This window comes from Nothoprocta perdicaria, unplaced genomic scaffold (assembly GCF_003342845.1).
Source record: "Nothoprocta perdicaria isolate Ctin4 unplaced genomic scaffold, notPer1 scaffold_1, whole genome shotgun sequence".
Classification (NCBI taxonomy): domain Eukaryota; kingdom Metazoa; phylum Chordata; class Aves; order Tinamiformes; family Tinamidae; genus Nothoprocta; species Nothoprocta perdicaria.
Genome location: NW_020454093.1, coordinates 12,911,054 through 12,938,647, shown reverse-complemented (window position 1 = coordinate 12,938,647; position 27,594 = coordinate 12,911,054). Strand labels below are relative to the sequence as shown.

General features: G+C 39.7%; 1 protein-coding gene across 1 annotated transcript; it reads right to left on the bottom strand.

Moving 5' to 3' along the window:
* On the bottom strand, nucleotides 1-27,280 carry TTC33 (tetratricopeptide repeat domain 33). Its single transcript, XM_026038380.1, has 4 exons — nucleotides 26,784-27,280; nucleotides 13,615-13,696; nucleotides 6,501-6,632; nucleotides 1-1,425 (listed from the first exon to the last, which is right to left on the bottom strand). Exons 1-4 carry the CDS (start codon nucleotides 27,002-27,004, stop codon nucleotides 1,087-1,089), a joined length of 774 nt encoding a protein of 257 aa, XP_025894165.1. The 5' UTR covers nucleotides 27,005-27,280; the 3' UTR covers nucleotides 1-1,086.
* Nucleotides 27,281-27,594: the final 314 nt, after the last annotated feature.

Genomic DNA, 27,594 nt, shown 5'->3' with positions numbered 1-27,594 from the left:
TGAATTGACCATTTTTCCCCAAATTATCTTTGATTTATAGTCCCTGTAACACTTACAATGCAACTGTATATTATGTAGACACTTAAGTAAGCTTAAATGTGTTTGGAAATAAACAGTAACTAGAATCTAGTCTTGTACAAGGAGGTAACTTCAGCCAAGCCAGATTTCCACAAGGTGGAAGTTTCTCAGGACCTACCTCCAGCCTCCCAAATGCTTCTGCAGACAGCGGAGCCTCAGCCCAGAGCCACTGGGCTCTTCTCTTCACTGCCCCCGAGAGGAAGCCACCACCAGCCTCCCCTGGAGAAAGATCGAGGCCAAAGGACCTTCCTGAGTGGAGCAGCTGGGTCAACACAGCACAAATACCCTCCACACCGTCCAAACGCATGGACGATTTAAAAGGGAGACTGAGGCAACGTTGTCCTGAACCTCTGGTTTCCCCAAGGAATGGCAGATTGTAAGAACTATGAAAATACATGGATTCCTTTTATAGGGTCTTCATCCTTAGTGGGGAGGAAAGGGATAAAAATGCTAACTTCAGGGACGTACCTATTTCCAGCTCCCTCCCACTGCTTTCCTTGTGGTGCTGTCTGTAGAGCAGCACTTGAAATAAGGAYCAGCCAGACCTCTGAGGGCAAGAGAGCAGCTCACACTCAAACTGGCTGATACYCATTAATGAGTAAGGACCGAAACACAACATTTACAACAAACTGCCCTTTTGTTGTGTGTTTTAAATTACAGTCTACTACTTGGAAAATGTAGAAAGTAATTTGTACAATTATTAAATACAGTTACACRAAAGATGATGTTATAATGTATTTAAGCATTTTAACACTACATTTGTTCATGGGATTTTTAAAATCAACCCTTAGTTTTTCTCTCCAAAAGTACAGACAGAAGACAAATTCAGTCAGATTTACTTTTTTTTTTTTTTTTTAGAAAACTAGTTTTACTCAAATCAGAATTTTCGAAGGAAAAAGAAAAGCTTTTGTAGGCTTCCCTTGGTTAAGAAAAAAAATTCTCAAAAAACTCTCAACATACAATAAATAACTAGTTCTCAAAACTGTACTGGTAACATAGCAGAGTGCCCTACCGGGCTCTGATAAAAATGGTCTCATCAGGAGTCGCTGCAGAGTTTTCCTTCTCGGTAACAGTCTCTACAGCACCTGACGCAGACACGATCACCACGGACTTCGCTTCTTTCTCCTTCTGGGCGATGGCAGCACAGACCTCCACAATCTCATCACTCTCAAAGTCATAGTCTGGGATTGATTCTTGTGCAGCCTCTTTTGCCAGCGCTTGCACTGCCTTAGCCTTTGCTGCCTTCTGCTTATATTTATGGAGTTTTCGTGCCCAAGAAAGGTCCTCTTTCCATACTTCGGGGTTCATTGGAAAGGTGTGTAAGGATACCTGAAAACTTCGGATTGCCTAGAAGGAGAAGAGGGGGGAAAACACAGATTGGAATGTTTAGAGAATCCCATATCACAGAAATTAACCGGAAATTAATGCTTTCCTAAAAAAAAAAAAAAAAAAAAAATTGTTTTATTGCTATCTGCCTTTACTGAAACATGCTCCTCGCTGTAAGTTCAATGACAGTGTTGTCCCCACACAAAAGCATGTGCAACTGTCTGAAAGCACCAAGAAGCCCAATTTGGGTGCCTGGCAACAAAGGCACAAATACAATTTCACAAGCATAGGTGGTCYATTTAGGGAAACAAGGAGCCTTTAAAATCTTTATTTTAAATGAAAATTTGGAACAGAATTGTAGTACCTAATCTACAAGAAAGAATATATTATCAGCTAYATTTTAAGGCTACAACTCCCTCCACAGAAATCAAGCAACCTAATATCACTACCAAAGGATGAATATTAAGCCTCATTGTCACGAGACATGAACCAGTCCCAACAGCGACCTGCTTTACAAAGTATGAAATGGCAATGAAATAAGTATCCCAAAGTGCAATATAGGTGTTTAGACACCTTAAGAAGTGGCTTTTCCATATAACTTGGGTGCTTTGAAATTACTTAYCCATTATTTCTTCATTCCAACAAAAAGAGGTCTAAAATAATATTCTAATTAAAGCGGGAGAAACTAATTTCTGGTTTTATCATTTTCTACCCCATTTTTCTCCTGTCATCAGATATACAGGAGGATGTAAGCAGAAAGATAAAATTTAAACAAGTACAGAAACGGGACAACTGGGATGTGAAATTTTACCAATACTACCCCTTTTAAATTAGCATGCAGTCATTTCACATGTCGATCTAATATTACATTCACACATGCCCATGATAAGCAGTTTCTCTAAAGCTGAGCAAATAAACTGATCAAATTGGTTGCAGATATCTAACCTCAGAGAAAAGTACAAAATTCCCCAGAGTATTCTAAGAACTCCTATAACCCCCAAAATCATCTGGTATTGAAACGATTAATTATTTAATTATAATTAAGACTGCTTCTCTTGTCTTTCAATTCTTTTAAATTGAGAAATGCACCACAAATATAAATATTCAATCCAAAAGTTTAAAATAAATAAGTAACCTAATGTAGTAAGCATGGCTTTTAGCAGTAATAAGATAAAACTGGAAAAATATTGGACCAAAATTTACAGCTGTTTTGAGACTTTAACAATGAGAAAGTCAACACTGACTTTATCTACTCTTATACATATGCATGCACCTATTCATATTTTTCATATTCATAGTTTGTGGTCAGTAATGGATGTGGTCACTCTGAGTGACAAATTCTCCCTGTGGGGTAGAAAAACAGTGATGGTGCTGCTGGTTCATAGATTTCCAGAAACTCTGTATAAAAACTTTAAAGAATCACTGAAAATGGTGTTTTTCCATAATTTATAAATACTCAAAGCATGTAAATTAATTTGGAAAAGCAGTACTTCTCATGTGGACCAACAGAAAGCGTTAATTAATTTTCCTCCTGTCTGAACGACATGAACTCAACTGCAGACAGGACACTCAAATCTCTCATTTCTTTTAAGAAATGCTGGCATGCTGATAAGTGGTCCTGTTGTTGTWACAGGCAGCCATTCAGTTCCAGGAAAGAAAAAACAGAGTCCTTTACTACTGGCCTAGGGCCAGATCTGAATGTAGGAGCTTGCTGGACTCAGGACATGASGCAGACAGTTTGAATCTTGTCAAAGTGTCACTCAGCTTTGCTGACTTTTAATTTCAATGGACAGATGAGTTAGAAATAAACACTAAACGCTCGCTTTTGTCATTTTTTTTGAAATCTGTTCTCAAACTTCCCATGAAAGAGGCCTCCCATCTAAAACCTGTCTGTATAGTTATGCTCATGTACATGAAACACCAAAGACAGTAATGAAACACAAATTTATAAGGTAACCAAAGTGCTACGAACAGCAATGTTGTAGCTAATAAACTGTGTTCATATGGACACAACATAAAGCCATCAGCTTTGTATGCATATTTGAGAAAAGATTTTACATATGACAATTATAGAAAGGTATATTTCCAGAGGTGCAAAAGATTAGAGGCATAAGCCTTAAAGCACCAATGGAATCCTGAAAAATGCAGAATTGCCATTTACAGACTATTTCATGTTGCCACCTCACCTGCTTCCAGCCATTCCTTCATATTGCAACAAAACTCCCTGAAAATCCAGGAATATAAATGCCAATCTGGCACAGATAACTCTTAAATTATTCTCTGATCTAACGATCCATCTGCAACATGCCAAATATAAGGTGCGGAAGTGTTCCTATTCCTATTTCTCATACTGATTATAATTTTAATCATTACAGAGTATTGCTAAAAGCAGGTTTCAAGCAAAGCTAAACGCATTCACATGGGTCAATTCAAGTGCTAGCTCTAACTTATGTCTGCATTGGCAGGGGAATCTCTTTCCTTACCTCAATTGCCTATCTGGCACTACAGGGAAATGTTACAGCCTGATACACCTGATACTTCTAATCTTGACTCAATGGGCAAGAGAAGCAATAAAGAACTTGGCCAGTATCTTTAAATGTTGCATCTCTTTAAAACAACAATAAAATCCATCTCATTGAAAATTAAAAAAGAACAAATTTCCACCTTCAAGAAAAGAGGGGATTAATTCTCTTGTAGTTCGTAAGCTTATTCTAAAGCACTGATGTTTTAACACTTTGGAGAAAGAGCAGGACCTTTTCGGGATGCGAGAGATGAGATTTTTCCATTAAACCTCTTGGCATGTGGTCAAGTTATAAACCTAGAAAAAATCCTTGTTCCCATACACTTGGTAGAGGTCTGTGAGATGATGGTAGTTCCATTCTCCTATGTTCAACACTTTCCACTGCAGAGAACCTTGACCGGGCTGGGATGCATCATCCCCGGGAGTGACTCAGCGCAGGCCGCAGCTCGGCCCCGCCTCAGCCCTGAGGGGGCACCGCAGGCCCTCACAGGGAAACGGCCCTCACCCCTGCTCAGACATCTCAACACACATCACAGCTTCTGAGAATCGGCCTGCCAGATACTACCTCCACTTCTAAGTCTTCCTGCAAGCTGCGTTTTCCTTAAACTTGAAACTTTCTTCGTTCTCCAGTGCTTGTTGCCTGTCTTTATGGTTGGGGGAACATCTCCACAGGGCATTGCCATGTGTTCTGCAGAAGGAACTGCTTTAGTGACTGTAACAGTAATATATAAAATATCACACAGCAGGATTGGAGATGAAAAGGAGCTTACTCTCCCTATCTTCCCTACTTGGACAATTGGGCCACAAAGACATCTGGGGTGAAAGCACCTGGTGGTAACTCACTCRCCAGTGACAGCTAAGGTGGAGATTACAAAACTGCAGGTGCTACCTATAGCAGCAGTTGTGATGAAGAATGTGCTTTCGTGCAAATCTCCAACTGTCCCCACTTAACACACTTTGTTTTGCATTAGGGAAGAGTCTCAAGGCAAGAGTTAGGCAAGAGTTCCCTCCCAACTCAACCCTGAATTCCAAGAGCACAACCGAAGACGTTCCCGCAACAGAGCTCATCTGAATAAAGCAAAATGCAGATAATGCAGGGACACAGGGTCCCCACGCTACTACAGCCATATATCCCCTTATTGTTGTGATCTCACTCGCTGACACAGACAGGTTAAGCAACCTGGTGAGCAGGCCTGGTGCTACAACTCGACTAACTGATAAGGAGAAACCTGAATCTACAATTTTCATTACTGTARCTGTAGCACTTATTGTAGAATAGCATCTACATATGTGGTTCTTCAACAAACACAGTTTTGAACTTCCTTAGACTAATGCATTTACCGCCTCTGACACAACTTAGAGAGGCAATTTCAGGCACTTAATTTAAAAATGATTTATAGATTGTAGACCAGAGGACTGTTCTGAGCATCTGCATGGCAAAAGCCATGGAATATCACCCCTTATTTAACATGACACGATCCAGCTATGTATGAATTTATATTAAATTTCGTATTATGATGCCAGAACTACAYAAAGTAGTTCACTGCACATCTGCAACACAAGAGAGCTTTTGTCTGATGTTATTCTTCTGTTTGATTTTTCAACACTTAATATTGTATTTTAATAAGACACTGTTTTTGCATGATCTGTTAGCTCACTTAGAAAAATAATTTTCTTAAAAAATTTCAGTCAAAATATTTTAACTTCCTAAAAGATTCTAAATTAATGAGAAAATTGTTTATTTGTATTAAAACAGCACATAGCTACCTATCTTGGAAGTGAAAGTAACATATTGGTTTTATTTTATTAAGAGTTCATAATGAGTTACTTTTCTAATGGGCTTTGCGTACACATCTTCATTAAAAAGTTTCACTCACTATGATTCCATACTAACCAGCAGAAGACTATTAGATACATTTGTGTTACTTACACTACATTATTTACAGTTGTTTAGACCTGGGTGAGCGTTACGGAGGAAGGGTGTCCTTTTGTAWGACACAAGGTGGCAGAGATGGTGCCACAGCACAGGGCTGCAGTTAGAGACTTGCTCTTCATCTGCCAAGCGACGTCCATGATCCAGAAGCAAGTACGAATGAGAATGTATGATTTGTTGGATGTGAAGGGCAGCAGGAGAGAGGGAAAACAAGGCCCTAGAACTCCCTTAATATTTGTGTATAAAACTGATTATCAACYGGGGCTTCACAGTACCTTCAGTTCTAAACCATGTGAACTACACTGCAGCAATGCATCTACCTGGAATGTAGTATATGAAGAGGCATCAACATAATCATTTTGTTATAAAAAACACAATGCAAATACAGAATGTGATAAAAATATCTTTGAGCTAGGCAGGTTTTCCACAAGTCCAGCAAGCACCTGTGAGAAAGAAAGTGTTTCTCACGCTTTGGAATATGGGGGAGAAACATCAAGAGCCTTTCTCCTTGCCTATCTGAAGCTACATAAGGATATTAAGCTACTTTGATACTTCAGTACTTTCATTCTCTAACACACAATTCAGATGGTGTGATTTGCAGTCTTAATTTACAACTGTAGTCTTTTTTGCTCATTTTCCTACCAGTTCTATTTCTCCTACTCCAAGCTGGGCACGTCCCAAGGTCTGCCAGGCATCCCAGGAACGTGGATTTCTCTGGATAGCCATTTCTGCTGCATGCACTGCTGGGAACATTTCATGCAAAGACATCAGGACCTGTGACAAAGAAGAATAACAGGACTAATTAGAGTTGAAAACAGAATTAACTTTTCTGTCATTACCCGGAACCAGCCTAGTTTCAGTAACTGAGGACCAAGATTCCTCTCATCTAGCTTTTAGTCATTTAAAACTTAGTTGTCTAATCTAAGAGTCACCTAAATTCGTTCCACAGCCCATGGATAGAAATAGGTATGCTAAAGGATGACTCATCTAACTTACTCAGGCAACTCTTAGAAGGAGATGAATTGCTCCTGAACGAGTTCCTCTCCCTCCCTCCAAATCTCATGCTCTCAAGTAACAGAATCACTCTATTGCACTAAAGGACAAGCACATTAAGAACCAAACACAATAAGTAAGCAAGTATTTTTTCAAATGCTTTGAAAAACTTCTATGCTTTATTTTTTGTTTTTAACCGAAGACCAAAATCTACCAAATACATTCACAGTTCACATGATATAATAATGGAAACTATCCCTGTAATTCAGCATGGAAACAACTCTTAACAATGACTGTTATATCCAAATATAGGTAGACTTTGCTATTGCAGAATGCTTTATTTAGACATGAAATCAACTGCATAAAAGAGCATTTTTGAAGTGGTTTCCAAATGTAGAAACCTTTCATCCAGCTGTACAGGTTAGTGGAAGCCAGTTACCATTCTATACCTCACACTGGATTTTCATAACTAAACCTATAAATCACAGTTAAGAGACACAGAACTCAACGCAACTCAAAGCTTGTCCTATTTCTCCAAGACCTCCATGAAACTGGCATGTTACCTGGAGACCTCCATCACTCTGAGATCATTCCTGCAGACAACACATGCTGTGGTGATGGATACCAGTCTAAGAAACAAATGACAACTGCATTCCGATTGTATGATGAAAAGGTCAACCACCAGAGCAAGACTCATGCGTGGGAAACCACTTGCTTCCCAACCAACCCACAATCGTGATGAATACTATCGGAGCACATGAAGACAACTGCTGAAGTGTAAAGGCATTTGCTGAACCTTTCTGCCCTGCAATATTTTAAATATAGAAACATGAGTGCAGAGGGAGGAAGGCCCAAGTGTGATTAATTACCATAAAATACTTGTGCAGCATCAGGATAAGTACTGTAAAAGAACTAGGCAGCCTTACCGTTGTAACCGTGTACCCACAACTCCAATAGGCACTTTGGATGCATATTCATAGTGTTTTAATGACTATTTTTGTCTAGAGGCTAATCATTTAGGTCTCTCTTTAATTCCATTTGACAGGCTGCACAAGGGAATTTAGAAAGTTGCTAAAAAAGACCCCTAAGAGCCAGCCCATAGCTGAACACCATGCTGTTTCTTCCCGTACTTTTTTTTTTAAACAGCAGTTCTCAACCATTGATCTTTTTGAGCAAAGTCTGCAATGAATACTACGTATTTTCCCAAAACCTGAAGTTTAGCTGTATTTCTGTGTGCATTCTCATCTGCAGCAATCCTTGCACGGAACCACTGAGCTGTTAGTAGTGGATTGCTGTGCCTCCTTCCACACTGATGTGATCCGCACCTATAACCAGGCAAATACATTTTCACCTTAGCATATTCATGAGTCTCAAAACATTCACCATCTTCTACCAGTGTTTTTCAGTGCAATATAGTACCAAAACACCTACGTAAGTATTTATGGTATTTTTAATGACATTTCACTGTATTTTTTATTGTTCATTGTATATACTGTAAATCATAAAAGTGAGTACCAATGAGAAGAATTTTGTCACTTTGAAAATCTCCAATGTCTCTCAGAAATTCATTCAATGCTTAATCACCTCCACTGATAAGTACTTTTTCTTTCCTTATATCAAATAGGAATTTCCCTTGCTGCTGACCAGTGCCTTCAGTGCACACTCCAAGTCCATCTTCTCTGTAACCGAACCAGCAAGTGAAGTTCTTACAGATAAAGTACACTGGATTAATATAAAATACTAAAATATTTACTACTTTTCCAGCTTAAGCAGTTGAGATGTTACTAAAACTTTACATAATTTCAGCAAATCACAAATTGGTTCATCTCAAATATTATGAATCAAGAGTATTTGAACTCAGGCATACAGGGTCAATATAGTAAGGGTCAATACTGACTAGGATTCCAAGAAGAGTTTAGCAGCTCCTATAGTGAATAACCTGGAGGTCATCTAATGCCACTAAGAATATCAAATGCAGTTCAAGTAAAGCACAAAAAAAGCAGAGTAGACAGATTAGCTGCTCCAACTCTCTCCATGAATCTCTTTTCGACTCTAAATAGATGCAATGGCCCTGAACCATGATGCTGATTTCACTCAGAAATAATACTTGTTCTRAATACTATAGTCCTAGATGTTTGTGCTATCTGCAAAAATATACAATCCCTTTTCAATCATGAGAGTTCAGTGCTTTTGGGTGGCAGAGTGCCACAGTCTGTCACATGAGAGGAGCAGTTGGGACTCCTGGGAGAGCCCAACCAGGCCAGGCCGGGCTGATCCACACCTACATGAAACACCCTTGCTGCAGTGGAGTCACATCCACCTCAAAGGTCTGGTCCAGCAAGCAGATTCTAGTGGGTCCAGGGCAGGGTGGGGAGTGGTGTGGAAAACACACACACATCCCTCTCCTTTCCCATGGTTGTTCCATCCCTCCAGCAGCTCAGGAGCTGCCACTGCCCAGTTCAGGACCACAAACCAATCTCCCATCAACAGAGCTGGTTTCACGAGTGCCAGTCATGTCCGTGCAATGCAACAAGATATGTTTATATCAACTAGATATAAACCAGAAATTATTAGCTCGTTTGTTACAATACAAACCAAGCATTATGAATCGGGTCAAACCTCAGGAACCCTATCATTTCTCAAGCAGGAAGAGGGACAGGCGGGAGTTGAAATTACTTCTTTACCAAGTCAAGGTTTACGAAATTCTTAAGAGCAGGAGAGGGGATGGTTTCAATGTGAACATGAAAGGTTTGGGCTCTGAAGGAGATATGCATCTGAAATCCTGCWCCCTCAGTGCAAAGCAAGAAGGCAGGGTTGTGCACAAACTAGATCTGCAGGCAGCAAGGGACGGACACCACACCCACAAAGCTTATCAAACACACACCATCCTGGCTGCTTTCATTTGTAGGATATATAAATACATATAAATGTGTGTGTGTATATATATATAAACTAATATATATATATGTATATAATTGTACTGCACACTTGAGGATTTCTGTGGATACTTTATTATGTGTTTACATTACTTTTATCCTGAGTCACATTAAAAGTGAATTCAAGGTATGGCAAATAATACACACGTGATGTAGTGATCCCTGACAATCAAATATAGGAATATTCATGCACGATCAATGCTCAACTACTAAGAAAATTCAGGATTCCAAAAGAATAACAGGGCTACCACCATTTAGTTGCATGAGGTGTTTGAGAATTTATCTGAGACTTCTGTGGGACAAGTGCTGCCTGAAAAACAACAGTAAGGAGGTAAATTCTCAGGAGTGATGTGGTTCAGCCAAGCCCAGGAGCCCTAGGTGAGTTTATAGCATGTATATGGTTATGTAATGAGTATGAGCCCTCTGATCTCTATCCCCCCAGTCACCCCTCAGAGAACCCTGGGTGCTCCTCTGTACAGAGACCTAAACGTACAAAACTCCTCAAAATCTCCTCCTCCCTCTTTGTAATTCAAAACAGCAATAAAATAATGAAGGCAATGCCCAAGATACTCAGCCTGCAATGAAGAGGATGCAGGTATAATGCACACTATTACAAGATACATATATAAGATACTAGTTACCTGATTTTTAAATTCATTCTAAGGTTGTGGGGTCTTTTGCAGAAGAATTTCACAGAAACACACACACAAATCGGCTTGTACAAACCTCAACTTGCCACTTAATATTCTTCTGACAATAAAAAGTTTAAGTTGGTTAATGAATATCAAGTATTTAAACTGAAACAACTTGTACTCAAAGGACAATATCCATGTGCACCCTAACCTCTCCACATTCCAGAGCCATCTGTTTTTAAATGGATCAAAGAGTATCTGACAGCAATGGAAAGAAACTCATCAACTTTCAAGGGTTTTGAACCAAGATGGAGTTGAGCAATTTCACAGTTTCCACATGATTTTCTGGAAATACACTTATTGCACCAGTCACTGAATATTAGGAACATTATTTCCGCTCTTCAGAAATGCTGAAGGACATTTGTCCAACAAAATGAAACATCTGTTAAAATATATATCTTTAAGTTCTTTATACAAATATTTACAGATTCCTACCATGTCTGCATATTTATTTGGGCTGTTTATTAAACAACRAGGGTACTTAAAATATATGAATTTGCTGATGACAGTAAATATTGAAAAACTGGGAAGCTGCTATGTAATCCAACAGAGATTTATCTTAATAAGCTCAAAAGGATAAACAGATAATCAAAATATCGCATGTTAAGTGCTAATTCTTAAAAGAAACAGGGACTTTTCCTCACTGAAAGTAGTATATACCATAAGTAATCTCAATAAATAGTGCTAAGACAGCTTTAATATGAATCATATGCTATAGCACGTGCCTCACGTACCAGAGAACAGGCAGATTTGSCCAGTGCCAGCACTGGGCAAGCCCTGGCTCAAGCAGTGCGTGGTGGTTCTTCCACCACCTCAAGCCACCAGGACTTCCTCATTAAGGAGCACAAGGGCAGCTCTAGCATTTGTGCAGGCGTGGTGGACTGGAACAACAGACTCAACCGTAATATTTTTGGAATGAATTGCATATTCCTGCTTTGGCAAAAAAGGATTTTTACAGCTCACACTAGTCCCCCAAAAGCAGAAAGGTATCAAGTTTCACTGCACAATGTTAGCCAGCTTCCAGTAAGCATAAGTCACACTACAAAGGACATCTGTAAGAGCTATTTGTGTATACTATAGAGATGTTGCCCCCTTAAAGCATTAAATAATGATTTTCTTTAATATATTTAAGAAATTTTATAAATATATTGCTGTTTGTATGTAAGTCTTTCTCCTTTTGCACTGAACAAGGATATGGGTATTATGCAACAGCAGCAAGTGAAACCAAAGGGAAAGAGAGYAGCTGTCCAGCAGTGCTCTCTCCTTCAGGAAAGCAGGAAAGAGGCACGYTGGAAGCCAAGTGCTGCACTCCTTTCATTTTCCAGTTTTCATTATTCTTTAGCGGCATCATCAAGCTGCACAATGAACCAGAAGCATCAAATAAGCAACCACACCAAAGTATTAGATATTGCAGCTAGGGCACCAGCTGAACAATGTCGTAGTAGGCACCTACACACATACCTCACTGCACCATAGTATGGATCCTGGTAAACAAAATTCACTGTTCTCCTATTCTTCCCACTGTGCATACATTTAATTTCAGTGGAACTGCAATTAAATAGACAATTTGTGGAGAGCTTTGCTTTGTGTGTATATTAACTGTTGCATTCACATAAATCCACATAACTAATCAAGAAAAAAAAAGGAAAACGATTTACAAGAGCTACTCTGTTCCATAACTGCTCTTTTCTATATATTTATCTCATCTTTAAGGAAAAAAAAAAATGTGGGAAAAAAAGGCTATTTGAAAAAGTCTGCAAAAGGTCAGCAGAGGTAGAGAGCGCTAAGTTTTGAGTAGGTACCTTCATTTTTTTGTTGTCTTAAACTTACTATCCAGCTCATTTTTGAAATAGCCTTTTCTCTAGCTTTGATTCTCATTGTTTTCCCTTCACCTCCATGTACTTACCTGTTCTCTGCTTTTTGTCACCACGTATATAAATCAACAAAACTCTGTCAAGGATTCAATGTTATTTAAGGATTCCAGAAAAGCTAAGTGAGGAAATAGCTCTTGGTTTTCTCTGAAACAACAGAGGAAAAAAAGCCTCTCCCACGGAGAATCTGAATGTGTCTCCATCGTGGTGCATTAGCAGGGAGAAAGGCTTTTAAAATTCCAGAAAGAAGGGAGTTCATGTGTCAGTCTGATGAGATAAGCCCTGGCCCTTACTGTTAGAATAGCTCTCATGTATATTTAACATTCCTGCTCCTTGTTTCCCTCTCACTCGCTACTGACATCCCCTGCAAACAAAATATAGCAATACAGGTGAAATACTCAGCAGCTTGGCAAGTGCAAATATATTTCCATTTAATCTCACCCAAGATTTCAGCAAAATAAATAAAAAGGACAACTTTAACAGATATTAATATGAGGTAAATTGAGCTATACATTTCTTATTCTCATCTTCAGTKCTAATTAAATATATATATATATATTTGTATACACTTTTTTTTTTCAAAAGAAGAGCTTTGCATTTAATACATAAAATTTTTATATGTTGGCAAAGAGATTATGAAAAAAACTTGACTTAAGCAAAACAGTGGGTCATGGTACTTTTGTTATCCAAGTCGCAAAAGCCAYACTGAAATTACAAATTACAAACTTCATTGTTGCAGTTTCAGTGAAGCATTGGCTGCAGCCTAATTTCATCAAAACCGCTGTAAAATAAGGGCTGAAATGAATTGCAAGACATGTACTTTTCCAAGGGTAATTTAATTTATGTAAGACTGATGTCGACACAAACTGGACCATGWATTTTTATAYAGTATCTCTGCTAAATGATGATGTTAAGCCAGCTCTTATAAAGAGTGGATAGACTTTTCTTTTTAATGGTATAGCCAAATTTGCACACCTCTCAGARTAACATCCTCTTCCCCTTCTGCCTTATTTAACATTTCAGCTGTGTTAGCTAGGGCATGAATTAAGATGTTACAATGCAAGAAAATATTCTTTGTGATGATTACAGTATATTTCCACTATGTGTAAAAGACCCTTTTGTGCTGAGAAGAAAAGGAAACTCTAAATCAATTATGCTGTAGTTTATATATGCAAGCAATCATACGGCATTATATGGTATCTGCTGAACAACTACAAGTTTCATTTTTGATTTTCAAAACTGATTAATAATTGTCATAAATTACCTGTGATTTCATCTCATAAAGTGTGGAATCCTCTGGAGTTAACTGAAGTGCTTCATCCCATTTGCGAATAGCCTCCCGGAATCTGTAATTAAGAGAGTATTACAGTGTCAATAGATTTTTAAAAACTGACTTATACTAGACAATTTTATTGACCTAGATCTTGACTTTGCTTTAATTAAAGTGCCACAGCATCTAATTAATATTTATGATTTTGCTAACCACTTCCCCACGTTATGCAGAACTGTTTTGAGGAGATGGCTGTTTGCTCTTGTGACTAAACAGGAGCTAAACTCTGCTGCAAAACTGGCCTCAAGTGAATTACCAAGCATCTAAACTCCACAACAAAAACATTTTCAAAAAGTTTTCATATGAAGTTTTGAAGTATTATTTAAGTATAAAGACAAGGCATGYTTTTGTGAACCCATGGTGACACTTCAGTAAAAAACATCCAATTCATCCAGAACATAATTATCATTTTCCCTTCTCGATTAAAATGAAAGAAAAATTACTTCAAACTCGATACATCTGGGATGATTTCAGAGTACAAGATGTGATGGTTCTTGCTAATTTTTGCTTAAGTGGATACAACAAGCCAGAGCTCTCCTCAAGGGGTGAAAGTGCTTTCTTCAGCCATGCTACTACTAACCATCTGGGAGCTATACAGATTTGGCAGGTTTTAACCCAGCCTGCTAAATATATGAAACAAACATTTCATGCTTAGAATTCACTTTCTCAACAACACTTCTGGGAAAACAGCATCTCTTGAACTCTCAAACAAAATCATTAGGCCAAATTCACATTTTCCATTAAAAAGTATTTAATTGGAAGCTTCTGGGTAAAATGTCAAACTTCTGGTTCAAAACCTGATCTCTGATGTGCAGCTCGAATCCAATGCATGTAATGTTGAAAATGGTCACACGATCTACAGTCCAGTAGCTTTACTCTTGATAGAAGTGCACAGTTGTTGCTGCTTCAGGAACAGATTATAACCTCTGGGTACGTTAAGAATGAAACTTAAAATACATGAAGACACTCCAAAGAGCTGAGACTATCAAATTTAGACAAAATGGGACAGGCAGATCACAGCAGCAAAGTATTTGGAGAAAAACAAGAGGCAGTATAACTCCTTGGAAGTCCTGAAAGATTTGAAGGGAATCTGAAAAAACGAAGAATTAAAGAACTATTTTTAAAGAATTAAAAATACAGCTAGACAGGTTTGAGCAAGATGAGAGAGACAAGATTTCAAGAAGAATATGAATAACTGTCAAATATTTCTGACAGCAGAGAATAAAGGTAGAATAAAGGCCTGTGACCACCAGAAACACTATCAAAAACAGTTTTAATCTGTGCCCAAGAAAGCAATGTGAGCAAGTATTGCTTGCCAAAGCACCCAGATAATCCTGTSCGCAGTCAGTGCCACACAGCACATGTAACCTCCTGCTCTTCCRCAAGATGATGTAGTTAGACACACACAACACAACAGCACGTGCCCTTTGGGATAGTTTTGAATAACCCAAATGATCTAACCCTAACTAACTGACAGGAAGTCACCAAAAACTGTCCAAAGCACCAGGAAAGCAAGGCCCTGGCCCTTAAATAGCAGCAGTTCTTCCTCRCTATTAACAGGAATTTTGCCCAAAGAAGCATTGGGAGGGCTTCACGTTCTGAGAGAGATGATACTACAGTCAAAAGCCTTAGTCTATCCATATTCTGTTCTGCATAGTTACTTTTAACAGAGCTGCTATACTGTTGTTGCTACATAATCTGATTCTTTTTCTTTCCCAAACTACTTCTGGTCATCTGTAATGCCTGCCACTTACAACACTGCAGAGTAACAATGACATGAGCAATATCCAAAAAGAGAGGAGAAAAAAAAAGTTAAGGACACAGGAAATAATTCTCTATGGCATTTTGAGATTTACAACAAGTAATTACCATTTATTATTTACGAAAGAAGCAATTAAGGGGGCAGTTACCTCTACAAACCTCCTCACATACTTCAAGTGACTAGACTGTATTGATGTCAAACAACTGTAAAGTCCCAGTCCAAACACTATTAAGCAAAAACGTCATCTTAAGGGAAATATAGACATGTCATAAACAACACGTGCTTAATGTACAAGGATAAAACAGGCAGGAACTGGATGGCACCGTCTAGAACTAAGGAATGTGTTGGACCCTTCTAAACCTGAGCCGGCTCATCGGCGAGCCAGGACACTTGCAGGTGACAAGTTGTGGGGCGGAAAAAGGGGCACTTGCAGGTGCCATTTGGTATAAATGCTTTTAAAATGCAGGGCAGAAGAGGCGGACACAAGTTTGTGCTCCAACTGCCAAGTGACAGAGCTTAACAACACCACTTAAATGTGACACCTCTACTGCGCAGCAGCCTCACATGGAAGTCAAAGAACAGACCGAGGTTTGCGCGCCGCTCACAGGGGGATTCTGCACACACGCAGCGCTGCCTAAGGCTGACCTATCTCCCTGACCTATCTCCCTGTGGCTTCCTCACASCAAAGCGGGAGAAGAAAACCAAAGCACAACAGGTTCAAGACAACTACCATTTCATGCATTTTACTTGCATTGGTTAAAGGACAGGAATATTTTAAGCTATTTATGGCTCAAAGGACCTTAGGCTTTTGAAATCTAACTAAACTCTTCTTCTTTCTCTGCTTTTATGACCCAATCCCATGTGCTGCCTAAGGGAGTAGACCTACAAAGGGAACTTTGAGTCCTGGCAGGGCTCCCTTTCCATTACCTTCCCTTTAAACTTTAGATTGATCCCACTGATTAAACAAATATAATTAAATATAAATGTGACTCACAGATGCCTTAACATCTAAGTGCTCTTCCTGCATGAAAGTTATCATCCACAAACTCTAAAAATGTCAATAATTTCTCTTAAGTTTAAGCTTAAACTATATTCAGCTTGCCTTTTTCCAATTTTGCTCGTTATTTATATTTCAAACTCTTTTCACATCTAGCATTGGACAAACTAAGTAACCTGAGCTCTCTCACAATCAGTTAAAATATCTTGGAAAAAAAAAATACGTAAGTTATGTAGAAAGATGCAYGTTAAAGATCTCTCCTGTGCGTTGATTAAAACACGGCAACATATAGTAGTTGTTTGTACTAGCTATTTATCTGAAACACACTTTCGTTTTATGACAGAAACTGATTCTGAGCAATTGATCTTGAAAATAATTTCATTTTATTTACTGATGTTGGTGATGATGGACTCGCGCCCATCGCAGGATGCAATGGTCATGGAAAGGAAAGCTGCCATTAAGCTTCACACTCACTACACTTCAGACACGCTAATATTTCCTACGGAGCAATCTAAGCCRCAGAATTCCTCTCAACAAGCTATTATTTAACAAGTTTAATAGGTGTCTTCGATTTTTAACAGTAAAACAGGATTGCGGAGCCAGCTGGAGCTGAGTCACTACTCACTGCCAACTTCTCTTATCCAGTCTGTTTCAGAACCTACAGCTATGAACTGTTATTTTGTCTTAAATGTCACTTTTTAATTTTTGCAGAGGTTTAACAGCTTAAACCAGGGTCTACTACATGAAAYTTTTATTACCAGCTGACAGGCCAAAGACAAAACAAACTACATTGTCTAACATTTGTCAGTTAGTTGCTAGAGCCAGTAAAACTCCAGAGATTATCATGAAAACATGTTCAATGCTCACCAAGGATGACAGGCCTGGAAAAACTATCAGTTTGAACCGGCTTCAGAATAGTAAACTTTAGTTCTTTGTGAAAACAAGATAGCTATGACTTTCTTTTCCTGAAAGCAGGAATAGAAGCCTGCTGTATTATCTCTCCACCTATATATATACAGCATGAGCTTTATTATAACCCCCCAGTGTTCCGGGCCCCATGCACGTGTCCTTACAAGTGAGCTAACTTCTTTTTTTGTCATCTTCTGAGATCACCTCCTAAACCATTAGCACTCCTAGAAAAATCAAGCATTTCCATTAAAAACAAGCAATGAGAAGACTGTGGTGCTCCGAGGTTCCCAGTCACCACTTGAACTAACATTGCAAAGGCCTGACTGAATAATTGAACATGATGTTTTGCCTGGACAGTTTTATTGCGAGCTTTTACAACTTAAAAGCATGCTTTCTAATTTAAGATATTTCCGTGCAATACATGAAGATGAGGAGAATATCATTTAGATAGAACTAGAAAGGAGCAGGCTGACATTAAGGCATTTAGAAACCAAGATCTTTATCCAGGAAATGAACAGAAATCAGCACCATCTTCTTTCCAAAGCCACACCACTGCTGATGGACAATTATGATTGCTTAAATATAGTACAGTTGAGTTTTAGAAGAACTCTCATGGGGACAGCAGGTACACAGCTGATGCCAACAATGCCATGGACACTTAATGGATTACTGCCTTAATATTACATTTCAGGAATCATTAGACCGGTTCAAATTTTTGTATTTTGTTTTTGAGGTGTACTTTTTCAGCTACAATAACTAGACTTTCTTCAAGAGCATATAGACTGAGGCATTAAAATTAAGAAAGTATCTATTTTCTGTCCTACAGCTTCCTTAAGGAAATGTCGAGATAATCCGTTTTCTTAAAATAAACGAGGGGCTTTTATCTGTTTAATAAAATACTTCTTTTATTCTTCTCTTTAATGCCCAGCTAGACTGCTGTGTATATCACAGCATAACTAGAGAGGTAAAGAGAGGGGTGAATTTTAAAYACCACCATTAATATAGTGAGTACTRGACAAAAACAGTATTTCAGCTGAGCTGCTCTTGCCAGTGTCTGTGAAACAAAGGTAAGGTCGGGGTTACACAGCAGGGCCATGGGTCATCACCCCGTGTCAGACACTCCAGTGCCAGCAGAGGGTCCTGGTGCTTTTATAATGTAGCTCTATTATTAATAAAGACAAAGACTTCCAAATTGCAGTTTAAGCTCTTTAGTGGATTGAACTATAGTCTGGAGATACCTCTTTCTCTTTACACTGTAAAGAAACCTCGAGCAAACAGATTCATACCTTGATTGCCTCCATGAAGTGCCTGAAGTTAGATGGGATAAGCGTAGGCATCGGCTACGTTAATGCTTTCCACTGAATTAATAGTGCAGATGTACAAACACATGTGCATGCACATGTCTACAGCTGTTCCATAACTTTGGCTTTCTCTTCCTTTGTGATTTTATTTATCACAATGCAACACCCTCAAGTCACAATAATTCCAAAGAATGAAAGAGATGCTATCAAAATCACGCTCTTACACATACTTTCAGAAATGCCTGTAAAAAGTTGGTAACTAAAACTCAGAAGCGAGCTGCCTGTTTGCCAAATAATAACCAGCCGTTGGAAAATAATGCTCGCCAAAAAAAAAAAAAGAAAAAAAAATTGTATTAAAGATAAACAGTAAATTAAACAAAAGGAACTATTTAAAACAAATATGCAGCAAAGAACTTCCTCTTCAATGAGGAAGGCCAACCAGCTGCATCACCAGGAAGCAAAAACTCTTTCAGTAAGTGAGAGAAAACAATAAAGCTAGCAATAAAACTTATCTTGAAGATAAAAACTGGAGCATTACTTAAGGTACGAATTTATGGGAGGACGTTAAACACTATAAAACATTCCACAYTTCCTTTTTTATTATTATTTCTGCAGGAAGGTTATGAGGTTTGCAGAACAAACCGCATACTCTGACTAAGCAGCACAAAGCAGCAACAAGCACTGTTGCCAAAAGCTTGGGACAAGCAAAGCTGCTTATGTTCCGAATCTTTTCGGTTTCAGCTCGTATGCTTCACACTCCAGATCTACAGTCCACCCRCCCTTTACCTCATGTCTGTGAGCATTACACGTGCAGGGCATTCCCAAGGGAGCACAGGGCACAGGAGCTGGATACATACAAGACAGTCACGCTAAACACCTACAAGAAATAGCATCATCAAGTATTTGGACAGAAATCATTTCCGTTATCAAGCCTCTATACTGCATATAGAGAGAGAGCCTCTATATGCAATATATAATTTTTAGCAGAAGTGATAAATCTACCTAATTTCTCCATGTTTTGTACRATCATTCGTAGAAAATATCTGATCAAAGTGAACAACAACTTGGATTAACATTTTCCATTTTATCTGAAGTATTGATCACTCATTCTGAAATAGGTAAATGCTACATGGAATAGGTAATACCTAACATGCAAATTACATGAAGAGTCTGATACTAAGGAGGTATTTTCAACTCACAAGGAGCAGTAGGAGTCACATCTACTGTATTATTTTTTGTTTTACCATAAACATTTTCCATCCGTCCCCCCTGGATGAAATCCAACCACACAGGGGTTTCAGATCACTCTTACAGAAAAATTAACACTCCAAATTCAGTCTAACAGTGGCCTAACAGGATTTTAAATTCTACAGTGGCACCCAGGAATAAAAGCTAAACTTGTAGGTTCCCCAATTCCCTATTGCATCAGATGAATTTTGCTGGGCCACATGTTTCAGTGCTTACTCACCCTCACCATGAAAACATCTGTGTCTAAACAGACTCTCCTGTATTTCATTTTGTGTCCGTTGCTTCTTGTCCTGTTCCTGTGCACCACTGAGAACAGTCTGGCTCTGCCTTCTTCATTTCYCCCCACAGAGATTTATACACAGTGATAAAATCTCCCCAAAGGTTCCTCCTCCCCAGGCCAAACAGCTCCAGCTCTCCCAGCTTCTCATGCTAAAGATGCTTCAAGCCCTTAACCATCTCTGTGGCCCCTCAYGGGACTTGCTCCAGCAGGGCCAGGCCTCCCCTGTGCTGGGGAGCCAGATGCAGCAGTGCAGTGCCAAGCAGCTCCTCTTTGCCAACCTGCTGCAGTGTGTTTCCTCAGACAACCCAGGAGGTCACTGTCCACCTTTGATACAAGGGCATACTGCTGGCTCATGGTCAATTTGGTGCCCGTGAGGATCCCCAGGTCCTGTTCTGCAAATCTGCTTTGCAGCCAGTCCCCCACCAGCCTGTACTGGTGCATGAGTTTTATCCCACTGCCAGAGCAGGGTTTCACATTTCCCTTTTAGAACTACATGAGGTTCCTCTCTGCTCATTTTTCTCATCTGTTGTGTCTTTTAAATGGCAACTTAACCACCTTGTGCTGTTCTTCCCAGTTTTGCACTACCTGCAGACTTGCAGAGGGTACACTGTGCCCCATTGCTCTGGTCAGCAAAGAAGAGGTTAAACGGCACTGGACTCACACTAACCCCAGGGGTCCACCACTAGCATCTGGCCTTCAGCTAGACCCCATGCTGCTCATCACTACACTTAGGAGCAATAGTTCAGCTGGTTTTCRATACAACTCCCCCGTCCACTTATCTAGGCCGTGTTTCATCAGTCTGTCTATGAGGATGTTATGAGACAGTGTTGAAAGCCTTACTGAAGTCAAGATCAACAACATCCACCGCTCACCCACCTGGTCAGTTATCTCATCCTAGAAGGCTATCAGGTCGGTCAAGCATGACTTACACCTTATAAATCCATGCTGACAACTCCCAATCATCATCCCAATACAAGTGACATTAGCTTTTTTCCAGTCCTCAGGAATCTCTTCYTAATCACTGTGATGTTTCAAAGATTGAGCGGCCTTGCAATGACACCAGCTGCATCCCATCAGGTCTCATAGATTTATGCCTGTCCAATTAAATACTCCCTGTTCCTACAGGCTTTTTGAGTTCTTGAAGGCAAGTCTTGAAAGTAAAGGCAGCACTGAGTACCTTGGACAGGGGACCTGGTGACAAAAGACATGGGGAAGTTCCATTCAGTACTGGGCTCACACTTTTCCTAGTCTTCCTTTTGCTGTTGATGCACTCAAAGCCCTTGTGTTGCCCTTCCAAATCCCCGTGTTGCCTTTCCAAATCTGACTCCAGGTGGGCTTTGGCTTTCCTAATCCCAATCCTGCATACTCTGTACTCCTCCTGGATCCCCTGATCCTGCTTCCACCTCTCTTACGCTTCCATTTTATGTCCCAGTTTTGTCAGGAGTAACTTATTTAATCCATGCAGACCTGTTACCACCTTTGCTCAATTTCCTGCTCACTGGAATGGGTCATGCTTAAGCTGGAGTGGTAGAGTAATCCTTGGGAACAGAAAAAATAAAATAAAATAAAATAAAATAAAATAAAATAAAATAAAATAAAATAAAATAAAATAAAATAAAATAAAATAAAATAAAATAAATCAATTCACTTTCCTGAACCTCTCTTATCTTTAATATAACCCACTTCTAAAAACATCCCACATACTCTAAAGTACCTCACTTCTCTACAGGCTACTGCAATGTAACTAAGCTGCTGAAATATTTCAGGCAAAGACAGCTGGTGGCTCTTCTGGGAAACTTTATTAACATTTGCATGGTGCAAATTACATCAGTTTTAATGACCGAAGGTTTATGACTATTTCCACAGAGTGGTCTTTGCCCTTTGCCATGTCAGCTGTATCTAAATGAATGAACAAAGTAATTTGAAAGGAATTTTATTATTTTAGTGCTTCCCTAACTCATTAGTACTCAAGTACTTAACATAATCTAAACCTGAAAGACACTGTTAAACTCAGAGCAAATATAACCACTATAAAATCATGACAGATTTTTTTTTAATAGATAGTAACCTTCTGCTCAATCTGCTAAATATATTTTTCATGACAGTTAACCCATTGACCACCACACTAAGCACTTATTTTGAAAGACTGTGAAAGATAATCTCTTTACTGACACCGTACAGAGTCTAGCAAGGAAGGAACTCACTGTGGCATATATTGCCAAGGAAYGACAAGCTAGGTACGTTGAAATAGTTCTGCTTTATTCGTGCCATAAAAAAAAATAAACCCACATTTTAGCAACTGAATTTAAATGGCATTTCACAAAAGCTGAACTTGTTTTTTAATAACAGAGTAAAAAAGCTGAACAGAATAACTCCTAAAGAGTAAAAGTGTAGTATTTCTGAGGATTAACCAATTATCTGCTCTGGTCATAGCACTTCAGCTCGTCTCTGTTTAATTTGCTACTGCAAAATAGCAAATAGAAGAATAAATTTATCAGACTAACTTCTATCAGCAAAGTGACATAGTCACTTTGTGTTTAAAATAAACAGTTTATCTAGTAAATCAGCCAAAAGTTTGTTCCAGTTAAAGGTATGATCGTTTCAAACAAGTACGAGCATTAGAAACAGATTTTTGTTTCTAAAATAGTGAAATGTAAAATGGAATAAGAAATAAATGTAATTAGAAGTAAAAGAGCAGTGTTAATATGATTTTTATTTACTGCTTTTTCAAAATAAYTGAAAAACTAAAATATGAGTCGATAAAAACTTAAAACCAAAAGCATCTCTTTTAACTTAAATATCTTATTTTTTACAAAGAGATGCTTTTTACAAAGAGATACAAAGATAAGCTGAAAAAAACCCCTTAAGTTAAATATCTTATTTTTTAGTTTTTTTTTTTCAGCATATCTTCAGGCTACCTTGCAAAGAGCTCGAACTCCACCTACTGGACAGTTACAAAAACTTTTGTTGGTTAAAGAAAAGAGTGTGCTTGAAGTAAAACAAAATCATCTATATCAATATGTAATTCAATTGTAATGAGCATACAAGGCCAACACAGACRTTTTCCAGTCCTTGATGTTAGTTCTCTACACATCAACCAGTCTGAAGACATACTATTTAATCTTCCCTGCACTCAGCCCCAAACATGGGTATGATCTACATACAAAGGTGACTTACCATTGAAAATAAGCTGTAGTAATTTGCCACTGCTTTCAAAGCTGCACATTTTTATCCTTGAAAGCAGTGCTAAATTTTAAACTGTTTAGGCCCATCCATGCAAAACACCTACACTGGACTTCTAAATAGGTTTATTTCATTTAATTCCAGTGTGTGAGGGCACCCTCATGCTGGTACCTCATTTTGGATAATCTGCCAGCATTATGAATCCAGCCAAATATTTTCTCTTCTGAAATATTTTCCTTCCCTTCTGTCAAATGACTCTTTTCTGTTTCACAAAAAAAAAAAAAAAAACACCTTAATAGGGGGGTAGAAGGTAACGGAGATTTTTAAATCATTCCTTCCCACATATCCAAAGAGCGGGCAGATTTTCACTTCTTCCACCCATGGGTCTGTTGCTATAACACAGTTACTCATTCACAAGTCATCTCCCTCCTACCTGCCCATTCATGAAGCTTCTAGGCCAGAATTTCCTGGGCCATGACCACTTGACCCACTTGACCAGTAATGACCACCTACATTAGACCTGCTGGGATAACTAGCCTAGTTATCAYCCATGTCCCCACTTCTCCTTCCTCTCTTCTGTCACTGCCACCTCACCCCACTCCCCACGARAAAAGATAAATAATAAACAAAAATAAAATGCGGATCACCAACTGTTTCCTTAGGTGAATTTTCTTCCTGTCTCTCCTCAGGCTGAACAGGCTGCACATGCAGAGCCCCCAGGCAGCTCCATTAGAAGATGAAAACCCAGTTTTGGAGGCAGCAGCCACCACCAACTCGGAGTGCTGCCCTGAGTTTGCCAGTCAGCTGCCAGCTCTTGGTTCTACAGGTTTTTTCCTGTCAGCCCCAATAAGAACTGAGGCTTAATCTACAARCACAAGACAGCCCGAGTTCTCTCACCCCCAGAACAGCCGTCCTGCATGTACGGAGACTAATGCAGCAACAGCCAGTGTGAGTGGTCAGGAGGTGGGAAGGCAACAACACCCAGCTCTCCCTTTCCAGGGAACAAGCTCCAGGCTTTGCCAAGCACAGAGGCCACCACCGCTGCTCTTGCTGAATATTTAGACTTGTAAGAAAAGCCATCTGTGATCACTTGAATTTTGCTGTGCATATGTTTGGAGTCCCTTTTCTGTAAGGAATGAAGATGAAATTCTTTCCTTTAGTTGGCCTCTAGCTCCTTTCTGAGTTTGTTCCCTTCTGGGATCCCCCTCTCCCTCCCTCTCCTCCTACAAACAAAGCCAACTAAAATACCACCTTGGTTTCCCTAGAGCTCAGTCTGTGTTTCCTTCTGGGCTTCTCTGGCACAGCAAATACTGTCCTTTTCACTGAATGCTGCACTAACCAACCCAAAACCTTTCTTGGAATATTACTGCATACAACAATTCACAGAATCAGAGAAAAAAAAATTAAGCATTCAGTTCTTTACATAAGCCTGCTTGTCTTACAAAAATATATACTCAAAAAATAACCATTTAAGTCTAAACCACAATTCCACCACGCTTTTTAGAAAGAAAGAGTATTCTTTGCAGACTGTTCCTCAAGCTACTGGTAGAGGTATGTCAACTATTGCAGTCGTTTATTGCAGCGACTGACTGTCCAGGGCAGTTCCCCCTGAAAAGTGAAAACTGCAGCTTTCCTAAGTTTCCTGTCTTGGGTGGCAGATGTAACAGGTTCACACCAAACTAAGAAAGGGAAACGTCTCACAAAACTTGCATTTTAATATTTGTTCTTGTTATGAGAACTACTAAGTAGTTTATAATTACTTTGATGAAGCACATCTCTCATTAAATTAAACTACCTGCTCAGAATAAATATACAAGTGTGCTTTCCTATCCTAATCCAGATATATAACAAATTATTTCTTCYTGTGTTTTGTATTGTATTTTACATTATTATTGCATTAAAAAAATAAATACAAAACACCAAGGAATTGAGAGTTCTTTCTGTTTACAACATATCAGAGAGAAAAAAAAAGAGGATTAGGCAAAACTTATGCCTAATACACACAAACAAAATCAACATTAATAATTACAAGCTGTAGAATGAATCTGACTTACTTTTTTTTAACCAAAATCTTGCCATTCAAATATCTAAACATGGTTTGCTCTTTTTACTCTTCATTCTGATAGTGACACTGTTGGGGTGGTGGTGGGACAGAGAGTGATTCACTTCTCTACCCCATTTTGGTGTTCCCAAGCTCTCTAATTCCTGAATACTGTCGTGAAACTTTTTAGATGTAAGTTAAAATCAAACTAAGCTAAGCCAGATTTAGGCCTGCTGCCTTTGAATTAATAAATATCCTTAGTGCAGTAACATCATAAACAGCTCACGTGTAATGCATGTATCATTTTAAGATAAAAGTTATTTTTATTTTTATCTTATTTTTAAGTTAAAAAAAATAAATAAATCAGAGCAAAATACACTGGTAACATCTGCAAGCATAYGTTTTAAACTTCTGAATTGTCCTCTCTTCTGCCTTACCCCGGCACCTATTTTTACACTGAAATTTCTTAACAGCAAGAATTTAACAGAACAGGAGTGTTCGCAGACTTATTATGGAGATACATACACCGCAGAGCTAAGCATGATAACGTCACCTCTCTTCAGGGAGATGCATAAAGCAGAGATGATGCAACTAAAGCACGCCAAGCAGTACAGGGAGCTGCAGAGCCCTGCTTTTGAAGGGGTTCCTTCCCCTCCTGCCTCCCGTAGAGGGAATCTAGCCAAATAACTTATTAATTATGTACCTTGCACTCTCCCCTTCCTTCTCATAGCTACTTGCTGTGTGAAGCATAACAGGTCGACGTTCCTACCCTCTGAAGCCGTGGAAGCCTCAAGGCAGGCTCAGCTCTCGCCACCCAGAAGGGATGCTCAGGGTGCTCACCCGAACGTCAGCGCCTGCACGGTGAGCGGGAACGTGCGGATTCAGCACGCACAGGGGCCCGGCACAGCTTGCCTGCCCACTGTGCCCACACAGAGGGGTCCAACAGAGACGGAGAACTCAGCGCATAGTCACAGTTTAGCACTACAGGCACAGAAGAGTTGTAACAGCTTACAGTATGGCTCACCTCACAAAACTGTACTTACCCTTTCAGTCTGCAGATAAAATTACAAGAGAATTTTCAGTTCTCTACTTCTATCTTATATTGTTTTTACACTCAGAAACAAGGCTGAACACAGACTTCACAGGTGGCAAGAACAGCACCACAGAAAACTATATGTTATAGTATAGTTATAGTTATTAGATAGTATAGCCGAATCAATTGATCCAGTAACAGAGGAAGTGCTTCAAGTGAAAAGAACTCATTTTTTACAAATATGAAAAAATGAATGCAACATCTAGCACATTGCTTAATATTTAAAAAAAAAAAAAGACAATGAAATCCAGCATTTATTCAGCCTAGAGATATAAAGCAACATCAGTACCTGCTGTTTTCTGCCAGATTTGCCCCCTCCTCCTTCAGCTGCTTGCTCTTCCTCACGCAGTCCTCCAGCAGCAGCTCCTTCCTCCTCTTGGCCGCGTGCACCCAGTTATCGTCCGCATCCTCACCCGCACCGGCATCGTCGGCGGCTTCTGCTTCGAACTGCTGCCAAGTGGCTTTGGAGACCTTCTCGCCAATCTTCCGCTTCCACCCGAAAGAAGCCATTTGGAGCACTAGGGAGAGGGACAGAAGAATAAAAAGTGGCTTTGATAGTCGGGCARCTCCATGATTAAGGGGGGAGGAGGTTGCGAGTCGGTTCGAGGCTGTTCAGCCCTATGGGATTGCCCAATGGCTTCCCCCACGGCGCTACCCGGGCAAAGGAGGGGCTTGAGCCTGCTTGGAATGCGATTCCTAAGGGAGGGAAGCCACCAGGTTAAGGGAGAAGGGACACACACTGAAGGCCCCGGGAGCGGACATGGCGGCTGCAGGGCCCTATGGGGCCGTCGGGACCGGGACCGGGACGGGGAGGGAGGCCCGGGACGTGGCGGATCCCTCCCCGTCCCGGCCCCGACGTCCCCGCAGCTTCCCGAGCTCGGGAATCGCTACCTGCCCCGCTTCTCTTCCGCCAGGAAAGCGCAGCCGCCCTTTCACCCCAGCGGCCACAGGAAAGGGAGGGACGGGAAGGGGAGGGCCATGGCGCYGGCCCCGCTTTCCCCGTTCCTGGAGAATTAGGGTTTGAAAACAACAGCTAAAACGTAAATTAATACACAATAGTTGCTGAAATTTGAGAGGGAGATAGTAGAAAAGAGCGTGCA